This window comes from Mandrillus leucophaeus, unplaced genomic scaffold (assembly GCF_000951045.1).
Source record: "Mandrillus leucophaeus isolate KB7577 unplaced genomic scaffold, Mleu.le_1.0 Scaffold611, whole genome shotgun sequence".
NCBI lineage: Eukaryota > Metazoa > Chordata > Mammalia > Primates > Cercopithecidae > Mandrillus > Mandrillus leucophaeus.
In genome coordinates, this window is record NW_012106598.1 from 999,588 (window position 1) to 1,014,296 (window position 14,709).

Genomic DNA, 14,709 nt, shown 5'->3' on the forward strand with positions numbered 1-14,709 from the left:
GTTATGAATCCAGTTCCACTTCTAGAAGTTTATCTTACAGATACGTGCATGTTTACAAAGCCATGTATACAAGGATATTTTATACAGCACTATTTGTAGCAGCAAAAACTGGAAACAAGCTAAATGATCACCCATGAGCCTGGCTGAATAAATTAAGGCACATCTATGTAATAAAACATGACGCAGCTGTTAAAATAACAAGCAGCTCTGGATGTATCCCCAAGATATTTTAAGTGAAAAAAGCATGGTGCTGAATGTTTTTTATAGTTTGTTACCATCGATATATTTTGTAAAACACTCTAACATACAGTCTCTCTTTCTCTATATATACGTGTGTGTGTATACCATTATAACATATATAATGTGTATACCCTTATACACACACACACACACACACACACACACACACACACCCCTTTTCAAATATTTTTTGTTCCAAATGCATGTATTATTTTTTAGAAAAAAAATAAGATAAATACGATTTAGAAATAAGAATCATGATCTTGTGAGGAAGTTCAGTATTAAGCAGAAAAAAATTAGGAAACTGGGGATCTTTGTAGAAATAACTTTTGAGGTACTAAATACCAACGTGCCTGTCATCTCACTCATGATTTGTATGATACCCCACCCCACCCCACCCTACGCCGGAAAGAAAGGACACTGGGAGAAGCTACAGCTCAGCACGAGGACAAAGAAGCTTTCTACCAAGGAAGCTGCATGTCTAATTAGTTCAGCACATAAGCTTCAGCTCAGACAGATCTGGATTTGAACCCTGATTCATACTACCTGTGTGACCTTGGTCAAATTATTTAACCTCAGCCAGGCACTGTGGCTCACGCCTGTAATCCCAGCACTTTGAAAGGCCAAGGCGGGCAGATCACCTGAGACCAGGAGTTCGAGACCAGCCTGGCCAACATGACGAAACCCTGTTTCTATTAAAAATATAAAAATTAGCTGGGTGTGGTGGCACGCATCTATAATCCCAGCTACTGGAGTGGCTGAGGCAGGAGAATTGCTTGAACCTGGGAGGCAGAGGTTGCAGTGAGCCGAGATCACGCCATTGCTCTCCAGCCTGGGCAACAGAGCAAGACTCCATCTCAAAATAAATAAATAAATAAACAAACAAACAAAAATTAGTCAGGTGTGGTGGCATGCACCTATAATCCCAGCTACTTGAGAGGCTGAGGCCAGGAGATGGAAGTTGCAGTGAGCCGAGATCATGCCACTGCACTCCAGCCATGGTGACAGAGCAGGGCTCTGTCTCAAAAAAAAACAACAAAAAAACCAAATTATATAACCTCTCTGAGTCCCAGTTTCCCCATCTATAAAATGAGGATGATACCTCACAAAGCCATCACAAGGAATACATGAGATCATGTATCCAAAGGTGCTGAACAGCCGGGTGTGGTGGCTCACGCCTGTAATCCCAGCACCTTGGGAAGCTGCAGTGGGAGGATCGCTTGAGCTCAGGAGTTCAAGACCAGTCTGGGCAACATGGTGAAACCCTGTCTCTACAAAAATTAGAAAAATTAGCTGCTTGTGGTGGTACATGCCTATGGTCCCAGCTACTAGGGAGGCTGAGGTGGGAGGATCACCTGAATGCAGGAGGTTGAGGCTACAGTGAGTTGTGATTGTGCCACTTCACTTTAGCCTGGGTGGCACAGCGGGACCCTGTCTCAAAAAAATTTTTTTAATAAAAAATAAATAAAGGTGTTGAGCCCAGTGCTGACACACATAAGTGCTCAAAAAATGATCCCTATTACTATTCACAATAGCAAAGACATGGAATCAACCCAAAATGCCCATCAATGATAGACTGGATAAAGAACATGTGATGTATATACACCATGGAAGACTATGCAGCCATGAAAATAAATGAGATCATGGCCTTTGCAGGGACGTGGGTGGAATTGGAAGCCATTATCCTCAGCAAACTAACACAGGAACAGAAAACCAGACACTGCATGTTCTCACTTATAAGTCAAGCTGAACAATGAGAATACATGGACACAGGGAGGGGAACAACACAAACTGGGGCCTGTTGCGGGGAGTCAGGGGAGTGAGAACATCAAGATAAAAAGCTAATGCATGTGGGGCTTAATACCTAGGTGATGGGCTGATAGGTGCAGCAAACCACCATGGCACACGTTTGCCTGTGTAACAAACCTGCATGTCCTGCACATGTATCCCAGAACTTAAAATAAAATTAAATTTAAAAAACAACAGACAGGCCAGGCGCGGTGGCTTACGCCTTTAATCCCGGCACCTTGAGAGGCCGAGGTGGGCAGATCACATGAGGTCAGGAGTTCAAGACCAGCCTGGCCAACATGGTGAAACCCTGCCTCTACTGAAAATACAAAAAAATGGCCAGGTGTGGTAGCGCGCGCCTGTGGCTCTGGCTACTTGGGAGGCTGAGGCAGGAGAATCACTTGAACCCAGGAGGCGGAGGTGGCAGTGAGCCAAGATTGTGCCTCTGCACTCCAGCCTGCGTGAGAGAGCGAGATGCCATCTCAAACAACAACAACAAACAAACAAACAAAATGATCACTATTGTAATCATCAACAGCAGAAATGTCCAAAATGGGGCTTCAGTGGTAAGGTGACAATTCCTCAACAGGAGAGGCGTTGAGGCCCAGGCCGAATGGTCACTGGGTGGGGATGTTGAAAAGAAGATGTAAGCAACAGCGAGGCTGGAGTAGATGATCTTTAAAGGGCTTATCCATGCCTGAAGTTCTAGAACTTTCTGAAAATTATGTTCTGAAAGCAAGTCACAGCTCCGTTCCAGTCTTATCAACTTAACTATCAAAAAGAAAATGCCCAAGAAAAGTGGGAATTACCCTCTGGCAAAAAAATAGCTAACAAGTGGGGCTGTCCTTTCTGTGTCTGAAAGCAAATATGCGGGCCCTGCTCTCCCTGATGTTTTTCCACTCTGCCTTGTTTTGTGTTCCCTGGAGAAGGCTTCTGGACCCCATTCTGTGTGTGGGGGTTGCAAGTGCTAGTTTTGTTCTGTAAGAAAAATGTGTACAGAAAAGAGGAGAAAACAGACTCACTGCTGGAAAATTATTTCAGTATTTTTGAAATCTGCTGAAGAGCCACATGTATGCTGCCTGAGTTTTTTTGGTTCACTTAGGAACAGACTATGGAATGTAAATGAAGCTTTGAGTTGGCCTTTTCCTCTTTCACTAATAAAAGATCGATAGGTTGAGTGATGAGGAAAAGCACTTAATGGAGAAACAGAAGAACCCAAACCCCCAACATGCTCTCTCTCTCTCTCTCTCTCTCTCTCTCTCTCTCTCTCACACACACACACACACACACGGATAATGATTTTCTAGAGCTGTGACCATAGGACCTTCTCTCTCTCTCTCTCTCTCACACACACACACACACACACTCTCTCTCTCTGACATTAAGCATGTTATACTGGCCAAGCACAGAAATGGTTTTGCATGTGTGTGTCTTTACATGCTTATATTGTTGTGCCTCACTTTGAAAGATTAAACAGTTGCTTGATATATAAAACAGAATGTTTATCACAGATTGTGGATTGTTTGAAATGAGATCATCTGGCCCAACGCAGTGGCTTACACCTGTAATCCCAACACCTTGGAGGCCAAGGCGGGTGGATCACAAGGTCAGGAGTTCGAAACCAGCTTGGCCAAGATCATGAAACCCCGTCTCTACTAAAAATACAAAAATTAGCCAGGCGTGGTGGCATGTGCCTGTAATCCCAGCTACTTGGGAGGCTGAGGCAGGAGAATCGCTTGAACCCAGGAGGCAGAGGTTGCAGTAAGCTGAGAAAGCGCCATTGTACTGTAGCCTGGGCGACACAGCAAGACACTGTCTTGAAAAAGAAAAAGAAGAAGAAATGAGATAATCCATTTTGGATCTGTCCATTTTTCTTTTGCAGTCCTGAATAACAAAAAGCCTCTCCATACCCAAATTGCTTAACATAAAGCTTTTATTTCTGTCTTACTATCAACCATCTATTAATAGTTGCCTGAGACCGGGCACAGTGGCTCATGCCTGTAATCCCAGAACTTTGGGAGGCCGAGGCGGGTGAATCACCTGAGGTCAGGAGTTCAAGACCAGCCTAGCCAACATGGCAAAATCTCGTCTCTACTAAAAATACAAAAAAACTAGCCAGGTGTGGTAGCGTGTGCCTGTAATCCCAGCTACTCGGGAGGCTGAAGCAGGAGAATCACTTGAACCCAGGAAATGGAGGTTGCAGTGAGCCAAGATCACACCATTGTACTCCAGCCTGGGCAACAGCAAGACTCCATCTTTTTAAAAAAAAAAAAAAAGCCTGAAAAGTTTCCATGTAAAGAATTTATGGTGATAATTTTTTGTTATTTTTTTACAGAGAGATGCAGGGTCTTGCTCTGTCACCCGGACTGGAGTGCAGTGGCACAATCATAGCTCACTGCAACCTATAATTCTTGGGCTCCAGTAATCCTTCTGCCTCAGCCTCCCAAGTAGCTAGGGCTACAGGCATGCATTACCAGCTAATTTTTTAGCCCAGCTAATTTTTCTTTTTTTAAGAGAGACAGTCACTCTGTTGCCTAGGGTGTTCTTGAACTCCTGTGCTCAAGCCATCCTCCTGCCTCCGCCTCCCAAAGTGCTGGGGATTATAGGTGTGAGCCACCGCACCAAAGCTAATAATTATTTTGTCAGCTTTAATAGGTCAGTAGGGTACTTACATGTGTGCTACCCAATGAACATCACCTCATTCACTTAGTCTGTCACCACACATTTACTGAACACCTTTCTTGTGCCAAGTATTGGGGGGTGGGGCACAAAAATGAATGAAACACAGTCCCTGCTGAAGAGGAACTCACAGACTGGAGGAGGAAACACATCATTAAATAATTATTGTACAATGTGGAACACTATATAGAGTAGATTAGATTGTATGCAACTTGGTGTCAGGAATTGTGTCTTGGTCACTATTGCAATCCTGCTACGTCCACTGCCTTGTACAAAGCAGGTCCTCAATAACTTTTTGGTTGAATAAATTAGTAGTGTTAGGGGTATATAGAAAGCAATACAAGCTGAGTTACAAGGAAGGCTCCCCGGCAGAGGTGATGGCTGAGCTGAAGAAATCTCTTTCTCCATTGACTGTCAGAATGCCAGCACTAGGGTGACGTCACCCTCCTGGAGTAAAGGTCTGGGAGTCTTTTGGGTATTGTTAGACCCTTCAGTGTACTCTACACCCAGCTCCTCCCAGACCTGTCAGTGTTCCAGGGTACAATATAGACTTGGTTTCCTAGACAATTGTACATCTGCCATTTTGCTTGTGAAAAATACTATTTTTATCAATATGACAAGCCAACCATAAAAGTATATGTGAAAATTATTGTTGCTTGTGGCCCTCCCAACACCTCATCTGTCCTGTGTATTATCTAAAGAAGAAGAAAACTGGTTCCCCAAAGTGGTTATGCCTCCAATTGAAGCATCATTTTATTCTACTCTTGTGCATAAATGATTTTTTATCATTTTTTTTTAATCAACTTTCCTTTTATAGAATGCACTGAAGGCCCAATTGACCTGGTCTTTGTGATCGATGGATCCAAGAGTCTTGGAGAAGAGAATTTTGAGGTCGTGAAGCAGTTTGTCACTGGAATTATAGATTCCTTGACGATTTCCCCCAAAGCTGCTCGAGTGGGGCTGCTCCAGTATTCCACGCAGGTCCGCACAGAGTTTACCCTGAGAAACTTCAACTCAGCCAAAGACATGAAAAAAGCCGTGGCCCACATGAAATACATGGGAAAGGGCTCTATGACTGGGCTGGCCCTGAAACACATGTTTGAGAGAAGTTTTACCCAAGGAGAAGGGGCCAGGCCCCTTTCCACAAGGGTGCCCAGAGCAGCCATCGTGTTCACCGACGGACGGGCTCAGGATGACGTCTCCGAGTGGGCCAGTAAAGCCAAGGCCAATGGTAATATGGGGTGGAGGTGCGGTTTACACCACTCAAGGTTCAGGTTTCTTAAACTCACTCAGTGGTCTCTGCTGGCCATAGGGGGAAGCTTCTTTGAGTATGCAGAAAGGCCTCCTGGCAACTGCCATTATACATCTTTACTACCCTGCCACCTAGAGGCCTTAAATAAAGTGGACCCCACAGGAGTTAAATAAAGTGCTCAGGAAGGAGTCTGGTGACTAGAAGGTTAGGCTAAGCTGACCACAGGCGGGTATCCTCTCCCTCTGATTTACTAGCCAGTGTGTGATCTCCAGTGTGAGAATCACCTAGAACATGCTATTCAACCACAGACATATATACAATAGTTCCAAAACACTGGTCTGGTTGCTCTAGAATCAACTGAAGAGCTTGTTAAATTGTTTCTGATGGGAACTTTTACTGATTATGTATATATATTCTTGTATTTTTTAACCAATACTTCCAGCGAACATTCTGAAAATGCAATAGCCTTAGGATGGATAATACTCTTGTGTTTGCAGGAGGCAAATTTAGCTTTTCAGAAAATCAGATGATGGAAGAGATTATGACTCTAAGCTCTTGTTGCTCAGTAAAGCCCAGCCTCTTCTCTGGGTTTTGCTGACCTGAGGGTAACTTCAGTTGCACAGATGTGAAGCATGCTTGAGGAGTATGACCCTTGGCTAAAGGAAACCCAGAAGCTAGGATGATTGGTAGAGACAGTTTATGGTGAAGTTTCTAGATTCCTTGACGGAGATAAGAAAAGTTGAAGTAGTGAAGTAGTTTGTTTAAAAACTGCCTTTTTTTTTTCCTCTGGTTTTTTTTTTTTGAGACGGTGTCTCGCTCTGTTGCCCAGGCTGGAGTACAGTGGCGCGATCTCGGCTCACTGCAAACTCCCCCTCCCGGGTTCATGCCATTCTCCTGCCTCAGCCTCCCGAGTAGCTGGGACTACAGGCGCCCGCCACCATGCCCAGCTAACTTTTTGTATTTTTAGTAGAGACGGGGTATCACCGTGTTAGCCAGGATGGTCTCGATCTCCTGACCTTGTGATCCGCCCGCCTCAGCCCCACAAAGTGCTGGGATTACAGATGTGAGCCACTGCGCCCGGCCAAAAACTGTCTTCTTAAAGTACTTGTTGAGGACACACTGCTTTAGCAAGTCCTGTAAGAGGAAATAAGGTATGCACAGATCAAGGCCTCATCCAAGACTTTATGGACCCAGGGCCTAGATCAGGCCTGGCACATAGTAGATGTGTGACAACTACTTGCTGAGTGAATGAAGAAAGGAGTGAGAGTACTGGCAGTCCCATTGGTGAACTCCATTCCTCCTCACAGAAAGGCTGGTTCACATCGACATTCACTGCTGTCTTTGTGAAGGAGGTCATTTTATTGACGCTGCATACCTTCCCCTTTTTCTAGCCCGAGAGTGGTAGCCACAAATTGTCCTGCCCTGAATCATCTGGGTAGATTGTAAAACTGGCTGTTCACACTAGCCTAGATTGCTAGAGCTCATGTCAAACTCATAGGCCCCCTAGTCTGCATTCTTAAAAAGAATTAGGGGAAGCATCTTGGTCTCCAGAGACAGTGGTTAGCACTTTCATCTCACTGAAACTAATCTACCTTACCCTTTGCTCCATTTAAATGTCTCTACACATCACCCAAAGATAGGTGGTAGGAGAAACTGATGTTTATTTGATTCTTGAATCAACAAGATTTATATGAGGTGGCATCCTCTTATGAATTTAACTACTCTTATGTATAGCAAACAGAATCTTAAAATAGTAGTTATCCTTTTTAGGAAGTTATGTGTAAAATCACTGGGCTCCCGGACAAATATGCTGAACTTGGTTATTGACCTTACACAGACTCAGAACAAGGCATCATAACTCTTGCCCCTTGTCTTGAGCCATTTTTAAGTACATTTTTAAGAATCTAGTCTAATAAATTAGCTAGAATAAGTTATCAGTGCTGAAAAATGTTTGGACTCAAGCAGAACATATTCTTATTGTGTTTTACTTTCAAATGAAGAGTATATAGGGGAAGGGAGTCTAATGATCAGTGTAAGAAAAACTTTTGACGCAAACGCATATCCCTGTTGAAATTTAAGGCTGATCTTGGGTTTGTTCTTTTTCCTGACTTTAGGGGTTTCCAGTGGCCTGCAGATTCTCCTTTTCAGCTTAGCACTTCCTCCCAAGGTTGTGTCGTCTTAAGAGAAGTGGGCAAAAACCAGCTTCACTTGGCCTCAGGTCACTTACATTTCCTGTCCTGTAGCTTTGAGTAGAAACTAGGTTATTAGGTCATAAATTGACTTGATTCTTAGAATTCTTCCAGAAGAGATTCCCATTTAGCAAGCCATAAAATAGTGCTCACTTCTATGAATCCAGAAGGCTAATTCAGAGGGAAGTTGCAGATTCGTTAAATAGCCCAGCCCAGAGCTGAGAAACAGGTTAGTAGTTTAGCTTCCCAGCATCTCCCAGATGCCTCACTTCTCTCTTGGATCCCTCCCTTTTGCTCATAGGACAAAAATTAAAATGGTAGAAAAATAAAAAGGAAGGTTGGCATGGACCTTTCAAATCACACCACTTAACATTTAACTGGCTTTGGGTGCAGTACACACAACTTCCAGACCCTGGGAACACAACTCTAACTACCTTCCTCTTAATTTTTCCTGCACCCTAGGTATCACTATGTATGCTGTTGGGGTAGGAAAAGCCATTGAGGAGGAACTACAAGAGATTGCCTCTGAGCCAACAGACAAGCATCTCTTCTATGCTGAAGACTTCAGCACAATGGATGAGATAAGTGAAAAACTCAAGAAAGGCATCTGTGAAGGTACTATAGCTTACGCAAAGACCTTCGCAGACAGGGCAGCATGAACTCTTTTTTTTTTTTTTTTTTTTTTTTTGAGATGGAGTCTCACTCTGTCACCCAAGCTGGAGTGCAGTGGCACAATCTCAGCTCACCACAACCTCCGCCTCCTGGGTTCAAGTGATTCTCATGCTTCAGCCTCCCGAGAAGCTGGAATTACAGGCACCCACCACCACACCCAGCTAATTTTTGTATTTTTAGTAGAGATGAGGTTTCACCATGTTGGCCAGGCTGGTCTCGAACTCCTGACCTCAAGTGGTCCACCCACCACAACCTCCCAAAGTGCTGGGATTACGAGCGTGAGCCACCATGTCCGGCCCATACAAACCCTTTACTGATAAATTCTCAACCAAAAAAAGTGTCTCCTTCATGGGCAGGACCAGTAATGCCTAGAAACAGTACAAAAAGAAGGGCTGGGCACCATGGCTCCCGCCTGTAACCCAAGCATTTTGGGAGGCTGCGGTGGGAGGATTGCTTGAGTCCAGGAGTTCAAGACCAGTTTGGGCAACAAAAGTAAAACCCTTTAGGAAACAAAGTCTCTGAAAAAAAATTTTTTAAATTAGCCAGGCATGATGGCACACACTTGTAGTCTCAGCTACTTGGGAGACTGAGGACGGAGGATCGTTTGCGCCCTGGAGGTCATGGCTTCAGTGAGCCATGATTGCGCCACTGCACTCCAACCTGGGTGACAAAGCAAGACCCTGTCTCAAAAGAAAAAAAAAAAAAAAAGATGGGGGGAACAGGGGAGGTGGGAAAGAAAAAAATAATAGCTACAATTGTTTGAGCCCTTGCTCTGCGCCAAGCAGTGTAATAAGTGTTTTGACATACCAGCATGCTTCATCCTCACAAACACCCTAGAGAAATGATCATTTAACTAAAAATCAATTATTATATAAATCAGGAGAGCTGAGGTGCAATTTCAGAACATACCTATAATTGAAGTGGAAAGGGACATAGTTCTTCCAAGCCCACTGTTAAAATTAATGCCTTTCTGCGTGGACTATTTGTTTACAGAATATTAGACTGCCCTTTAGACTTTAGATTTTTGTTATGCATGCTTTTCTCCAGTTTACTAAGTGTGCCAGGTATGCTTACGGATAGCAGTTCTGCCCATTTTTCCTTGTACTCATGTCCCTGGTTCAGCAGTTAGATCCTAGTCTAGGTGCTGTGTCTTACCCCTCTACGGAAAGAACTCTTGAGATGAGGGGTAACAGGGAGGGAAGGCCTTTCAGATTTCTGTGAGTAGAGAATGTTTTGCCTCTTGATTGTTTCATTCAAGTTGAAATGCCTCAAGTGGAGCTGCTGCCAGTGCAACTAAAATCCCTCAACAACTTCACCTTTTTTTCTGCCCTACTTTCTAGACATGACCTTTTTGGGAGCATTCTTAAGTAAGATGTACTTAAGGGGTCCAAGCTTCTCTTACGAGAGAGAATTGCCCTAGAGTGGTCATAGGTATCATGGTAATCAACTGCTTTTTTGAATCTTTGGTGTTACCAAACAAAACCAAAAGACCTTAGGTTATGGCAGGTAGGTAAGGAGGTGGTCTGGGACCAGCTTCCTGAAGAACACACACATGCCTGTGGACAACCGTCACTCCTTTTGGTCATCTTTTTCTGCTCAGCTCTAGAAGACTCCGATGGAAGACAGGACTCTCCAGCAGGGGAACTACCAAAAAGGGTCCAACAGCCAACAGGTACAGTTTTTAAGGCAGTGTTTTTAGAAATGTTGGTGGGTGCTTCTACCATGGTTTCCCTCCAGATAAAAGTTGTAAAGAAGTGAATGTAAGTATGTTCAAATTATGATAATTAAGGCCTTTTTTCCCTCAAAAAGATAGTTAACTTTTACTCTTACATTAAGCCATATTTGGTAACTAGCATCGTTTCAGGTGACAGTGTTTTTGTTGTTGTTGTTGTTGTTTTGAGACAGTTTCATTCTGTTGCCCAGGCTGGAGTGCAGTGGTACAATTTTGGCTCACTGCAACCTCCACCTCCTGGGCTCAAGTGATTCTCCTGGCCCAGCCTCCCGAGTAGCTGGGACTACAGGCGCCTGCCACCATGCCTGGCTAGTTTTGTATTTTTAGTAGAGACAGGGTTTTACCATGTTGGCCAGGATGGTCTTGAACTCCTGACCTCAAGTGATCCACCCACTTTGGCCTCCCAAAGTGCTGGGATTACAGGCATGAGCCACTGCGCCTGGCTGTTTTTGGTTTTTTGCTGTTTTTTTATTTGTTTTTTTAATAACGATGTTTACTCCACTGAAGGTAACAGTCTTTTTGCTTCAGTATGTCCCAAAGTAAAGCTCGGCACCAAGTGCTAGGAATACCAAGTACCTTACTCTGCTGATGGCTGTTTTATAACCAAAAGCGTTAAGCAGGTTTGATTGCAGTTTTCTTTCTCTTTACAGAATCTGAGCCAGTCACCATAAATATCCGAGACCTACTTTCCTGTTCTAATTTTGCAGTGCAACACAGATACCTGTTTGAAGAAGACAATCTTTTGCGGTCTACACAAAAGCTTTCTCATTCAACAAAACCTTCAGGTAATTCCAAGTAAAATATTACTATAAGATAATTTCAGCCTTTCAGCTTGCCAACAACCTTAGCTTAGAAGGAAAGGAAAGAAGGAAGTAGGAAATGGTATAGAGAAAAAGAGAAGAAAGAACTTAAGTAAAATGAGAACTGAAACATAAACTAAAAGAAACTGGAGCAGTGTTCCTCACTAATCCACAGTAAGGGCCACTTCCAGTGTTGGAAGCATATACAGCGCTTTCCTGGTATTACTTTACTGGATCTGGCTGCATGGAAAAAGTGGAACATGTCTTTCATTATGGTTTCCTCCATATGCTGATTCATTTCTATTATTATGTGTCTGGGAAGTCTGGTGGATTCTAGAGGTGAACACTTTCCATCTGCTTTCTCAGGAAGCCCTTTGGAAGAAAAACACGATCAATGCAAATGTGAAAACCTTATAATGTTCCAGAATCTTGCAAACGAAGAAGTAAGAAAATTAACACAGCGCTATATCCTTTTCTTGTATTAGGCTTCTGTATGGAATGCAAAGAATATTATCAAAACTTCACACACACTCTATGTAGGTTTTATCAACTGAAGTCAATCCCGTGAAGTCACGAAGCACAGTGAACTCCAGGAAAGGCTTTTTGCTTTAAAAAGCAGCCTGACAGGTGTTTGAGAGCCAAAGGCAAGCCAAGCTTAGTAGCAACAGTCAAGCACTTAGTTGCCATCGGCCCTTCTAGGGGCCTTAGCAAGAAGGCCTGTCGGTCAGCATACAAAGTAAGGAAAAGAGACTGACCTAACTCCCTCTCTGCTAGGAGGGTATGTAGGACATGAATGAGGTCTGAAGTACATCAAAGGTATAGCAAGTATAGGCAAAGAGTGTTGTAGAATGAAGAGGTTTCAAACTCAGTCTAAACTCCAAACTTTTCCTTTAGCCCAAAGGAACACCACAGCCACATACGGATTCAGTGTGTGTAGTTTCTGGAGGACAGGGATGGTTTTTTTTTTTTCCTTGGCAGCAGAGATCTTCTCTTATCAGCACTCTAAAAAATGAAACATTCCACCAAGGGAACAGCAGGATCCAGTGATTCATTAAAACAATATTACAAATGAAAGGAATGCTTGGTGATAATAAAGAAGAGGATTCAGTGCTTTTGCATATTGAACACCCTGCCAAATGCTCTAAACTTAAAATTACAGTAAGCGTACTAAAGCTGTCTGATATCTCAAGTGCATCAACTAGTCTACAGGGAAATGGCTTAATTCTGAACTATCTATCTCTGTGCCAATGGGCTTATGTAATAAGGAACAACAGCACAGAGCAATTCCATTTCTGAAAGTTGGAAATATGCTCCCTAAAGTAAAATGAAATAATCTTCCTGAGAGTGGTTAATATACATTGACGAATCTGGGCTCTCATTCTGCCCTCAAGTGGGCAGACAGAGGGTATTGAGGAGCTTACAGGGTAGACCAATGCCTATTCTAATGCCCCTTTCCTCTCGCTTGCCTGTCCCACCCCAAAGTTCTACTCACAAGAGACTAAAGAAGGTATATTTTTACATAGGTCAGAATTCCTCAAAACTGTGGCCTTATGTGGCATCATGGTGAAAACTCCCTATCTCCCTTTGCTTCTGACTTCGTATCTTACTTTCCAAGGTTGAATTCTTTCATTGTCTTCTCTTCACCACATTCTCAATATTATCAATTCTGGCTCCTAGCAGTGTGCTATGGCAAACTAATTTACAAGCATTAAGGGTGGAAGTGGAATTACAATTTAAAAAAAAAAAAAAAGACTGCAGCTGGGTGCTGTGGCTCACACCTGTAATCCTAGCACTCTGGGAGGCCAAGGTGGCCTTGCTTGAGCTCAGGAGTTCGCGATCAGCCTGGGCAACATAGGGAGGCTTTGTCTCTAAAAATTAATAAATAAAATAAATAAGGCTGGGCGCAGTGGCTCACGCCTGTAATCCCAGCACTTTGGGAGGCCGAGGCAGGCAGATTACCTGAGGTGGGGAGTTCGAGACTAGCCTGGCCAACGTGGAGAAACCCTGTCTCTACTAAAAATACAACAAAATTAGCCGGGCGTGGTGGCACATGCCTGTAATCCCAGCTACTCGGGAGGCTGAGGCAGGAGAATCACTTGAATCCTGGAGGTGGAGGTTGCAGTGAGCCAAGATCGCACCATTGCACTCCAGCCTGGGCAACAAGAGTGAAACTCTGTCTCAAAAAAAGAGAAGGAAAAAAAAAATAAATAAATAAAATTAAAATTAAAAAGACAAATTCACACTGAGCTATCTGGCTTTGATGATGTTTTTAAAAAAAACGCAAAATATTTATCTTAACAGAAATGTTAAATGAGTTCTATAAATTTACAAGTCAGGGTTTTAAAATACTCGACAGAAATGGGGGAAAAAAACCCAAAACCTTTTCTATTTCAGAAGCCAAAATTTTACATGGATAAATCAAGTTATATTTAAATGTAAATAAAAAGACAATTCTTCATCTTCCTTAATTTGAGATTTACTAGAAGAAATGACACAGAGAATGGAAGCCCTGGAAAATCGCCTGAGATACAGATGAAGATTAGAAATCGCGACACGTTTGTAGTCATTGTATCAAGGATTACAATGAAAGCAGTGCAGAGCCCCAAAGCGCAGGCTATTGTTAAATCAATAATGTTGTGAAGTAAAACAATCAGTACTGAGAAAGCTGGTTTGCCATAGAACAAAGACAAGAAGTAGACATTAACTTGTATAAATTTATCTAGGAAAAAAATCCTTCAGAATTCTAAGATGAATTTACCAGGTGAGAATGATAAGCTATGCAAGGCATTTTGTAATATACTGTGGACACAACTTGCTTTTGCCTCGTCCTGCCTTAGTGTTGCAATCTCATTTGACTATACGATAAAGTTTGCACAGTCTTACTTCTGTAGAACACTGGCCATAGGAAATGCTGTTTTTTTGTATTGGACTTTACCTTGATATATGTATATGGATGTATGCATAAAATCATACGACATGTACTTGTGAACAAGTTGGATTTTTTATACAATATTAAAATTTACCACTTCAGAGAATGGTATTCAGTGCAAAATTCTTAGTTTAACTTTAAATGGAAGATATCTATATATGAGAAATGGCCAATATGCCTATGAAAAAAATGCTGAATCTCATTAGTAATCAGGAAAATGCAGGTTAAAACAATACCATTTTTCACCCATCAGCTTAGCAAAAATGAGGATTTTTTTTAACAAGTGTTGGTAAGGATGTGGAAATGTGAGGCTCTTCTAAGAATGTAAATGGAGCCGGGCACGGTGGCTCAAGCCTGTAATCCCAGCACTTTGGGAGGCCGAGACGGGCGGATCACGAGGTCAGGAGATCGAGACCATCCTGGCTAAC

At 42.8% G+C, this 14,709-nt stretch overlaps 1 protein-coding gene across 3 annotated transcripts in view; it reads left to right on the forward strand.

Moving 5' to 3' along the window:
* The window catches only part of MATN2 (matrilin 2), a 151,249-nt gene extending 136,862 nt beyond the window's left edge, over positions 1 to 14,387 (forward strand). For 2 of the 3 annotated variants that reach the window (XM_011999998.1, XM_012000000.1), the window contains 6 exons: positions 5,525 to 5,938; positions 8,611 to 8,763; positions 10,421 to 10,492; positions 11,203 to 11,337; positions 11,719 to 11,817; positions 13,833 to 14,387. In XM_011999998.1, coding sequence (XP_011855388.1) covers positions 5,525 to 5,938; positions 8,611 to 8,763; positions 10,421 to 10,492; positions 11,203 to 11,337; positions 11,719 to 11,817; positions 13,833 to 13,888 — 929 coding nt within the window. In that variant the 3' untranslated portion in view covers positions 13,889 to 14,387. The remainder of the gene's footprint in view (positions 1 to 5,524; positions 5,939 to 8,610; positions 8,764 to 10,420; positions 10,493 to 11,202; positions 11,338 to 11,718; positions 11,818 to 13,832) is intronic. The other variant, XM_011999999.1, reaches the window with a different exon arrangement.
* The last annotated feature ends 322 nt before the right edge of the window (positions 14,388 to 14,709 follow it).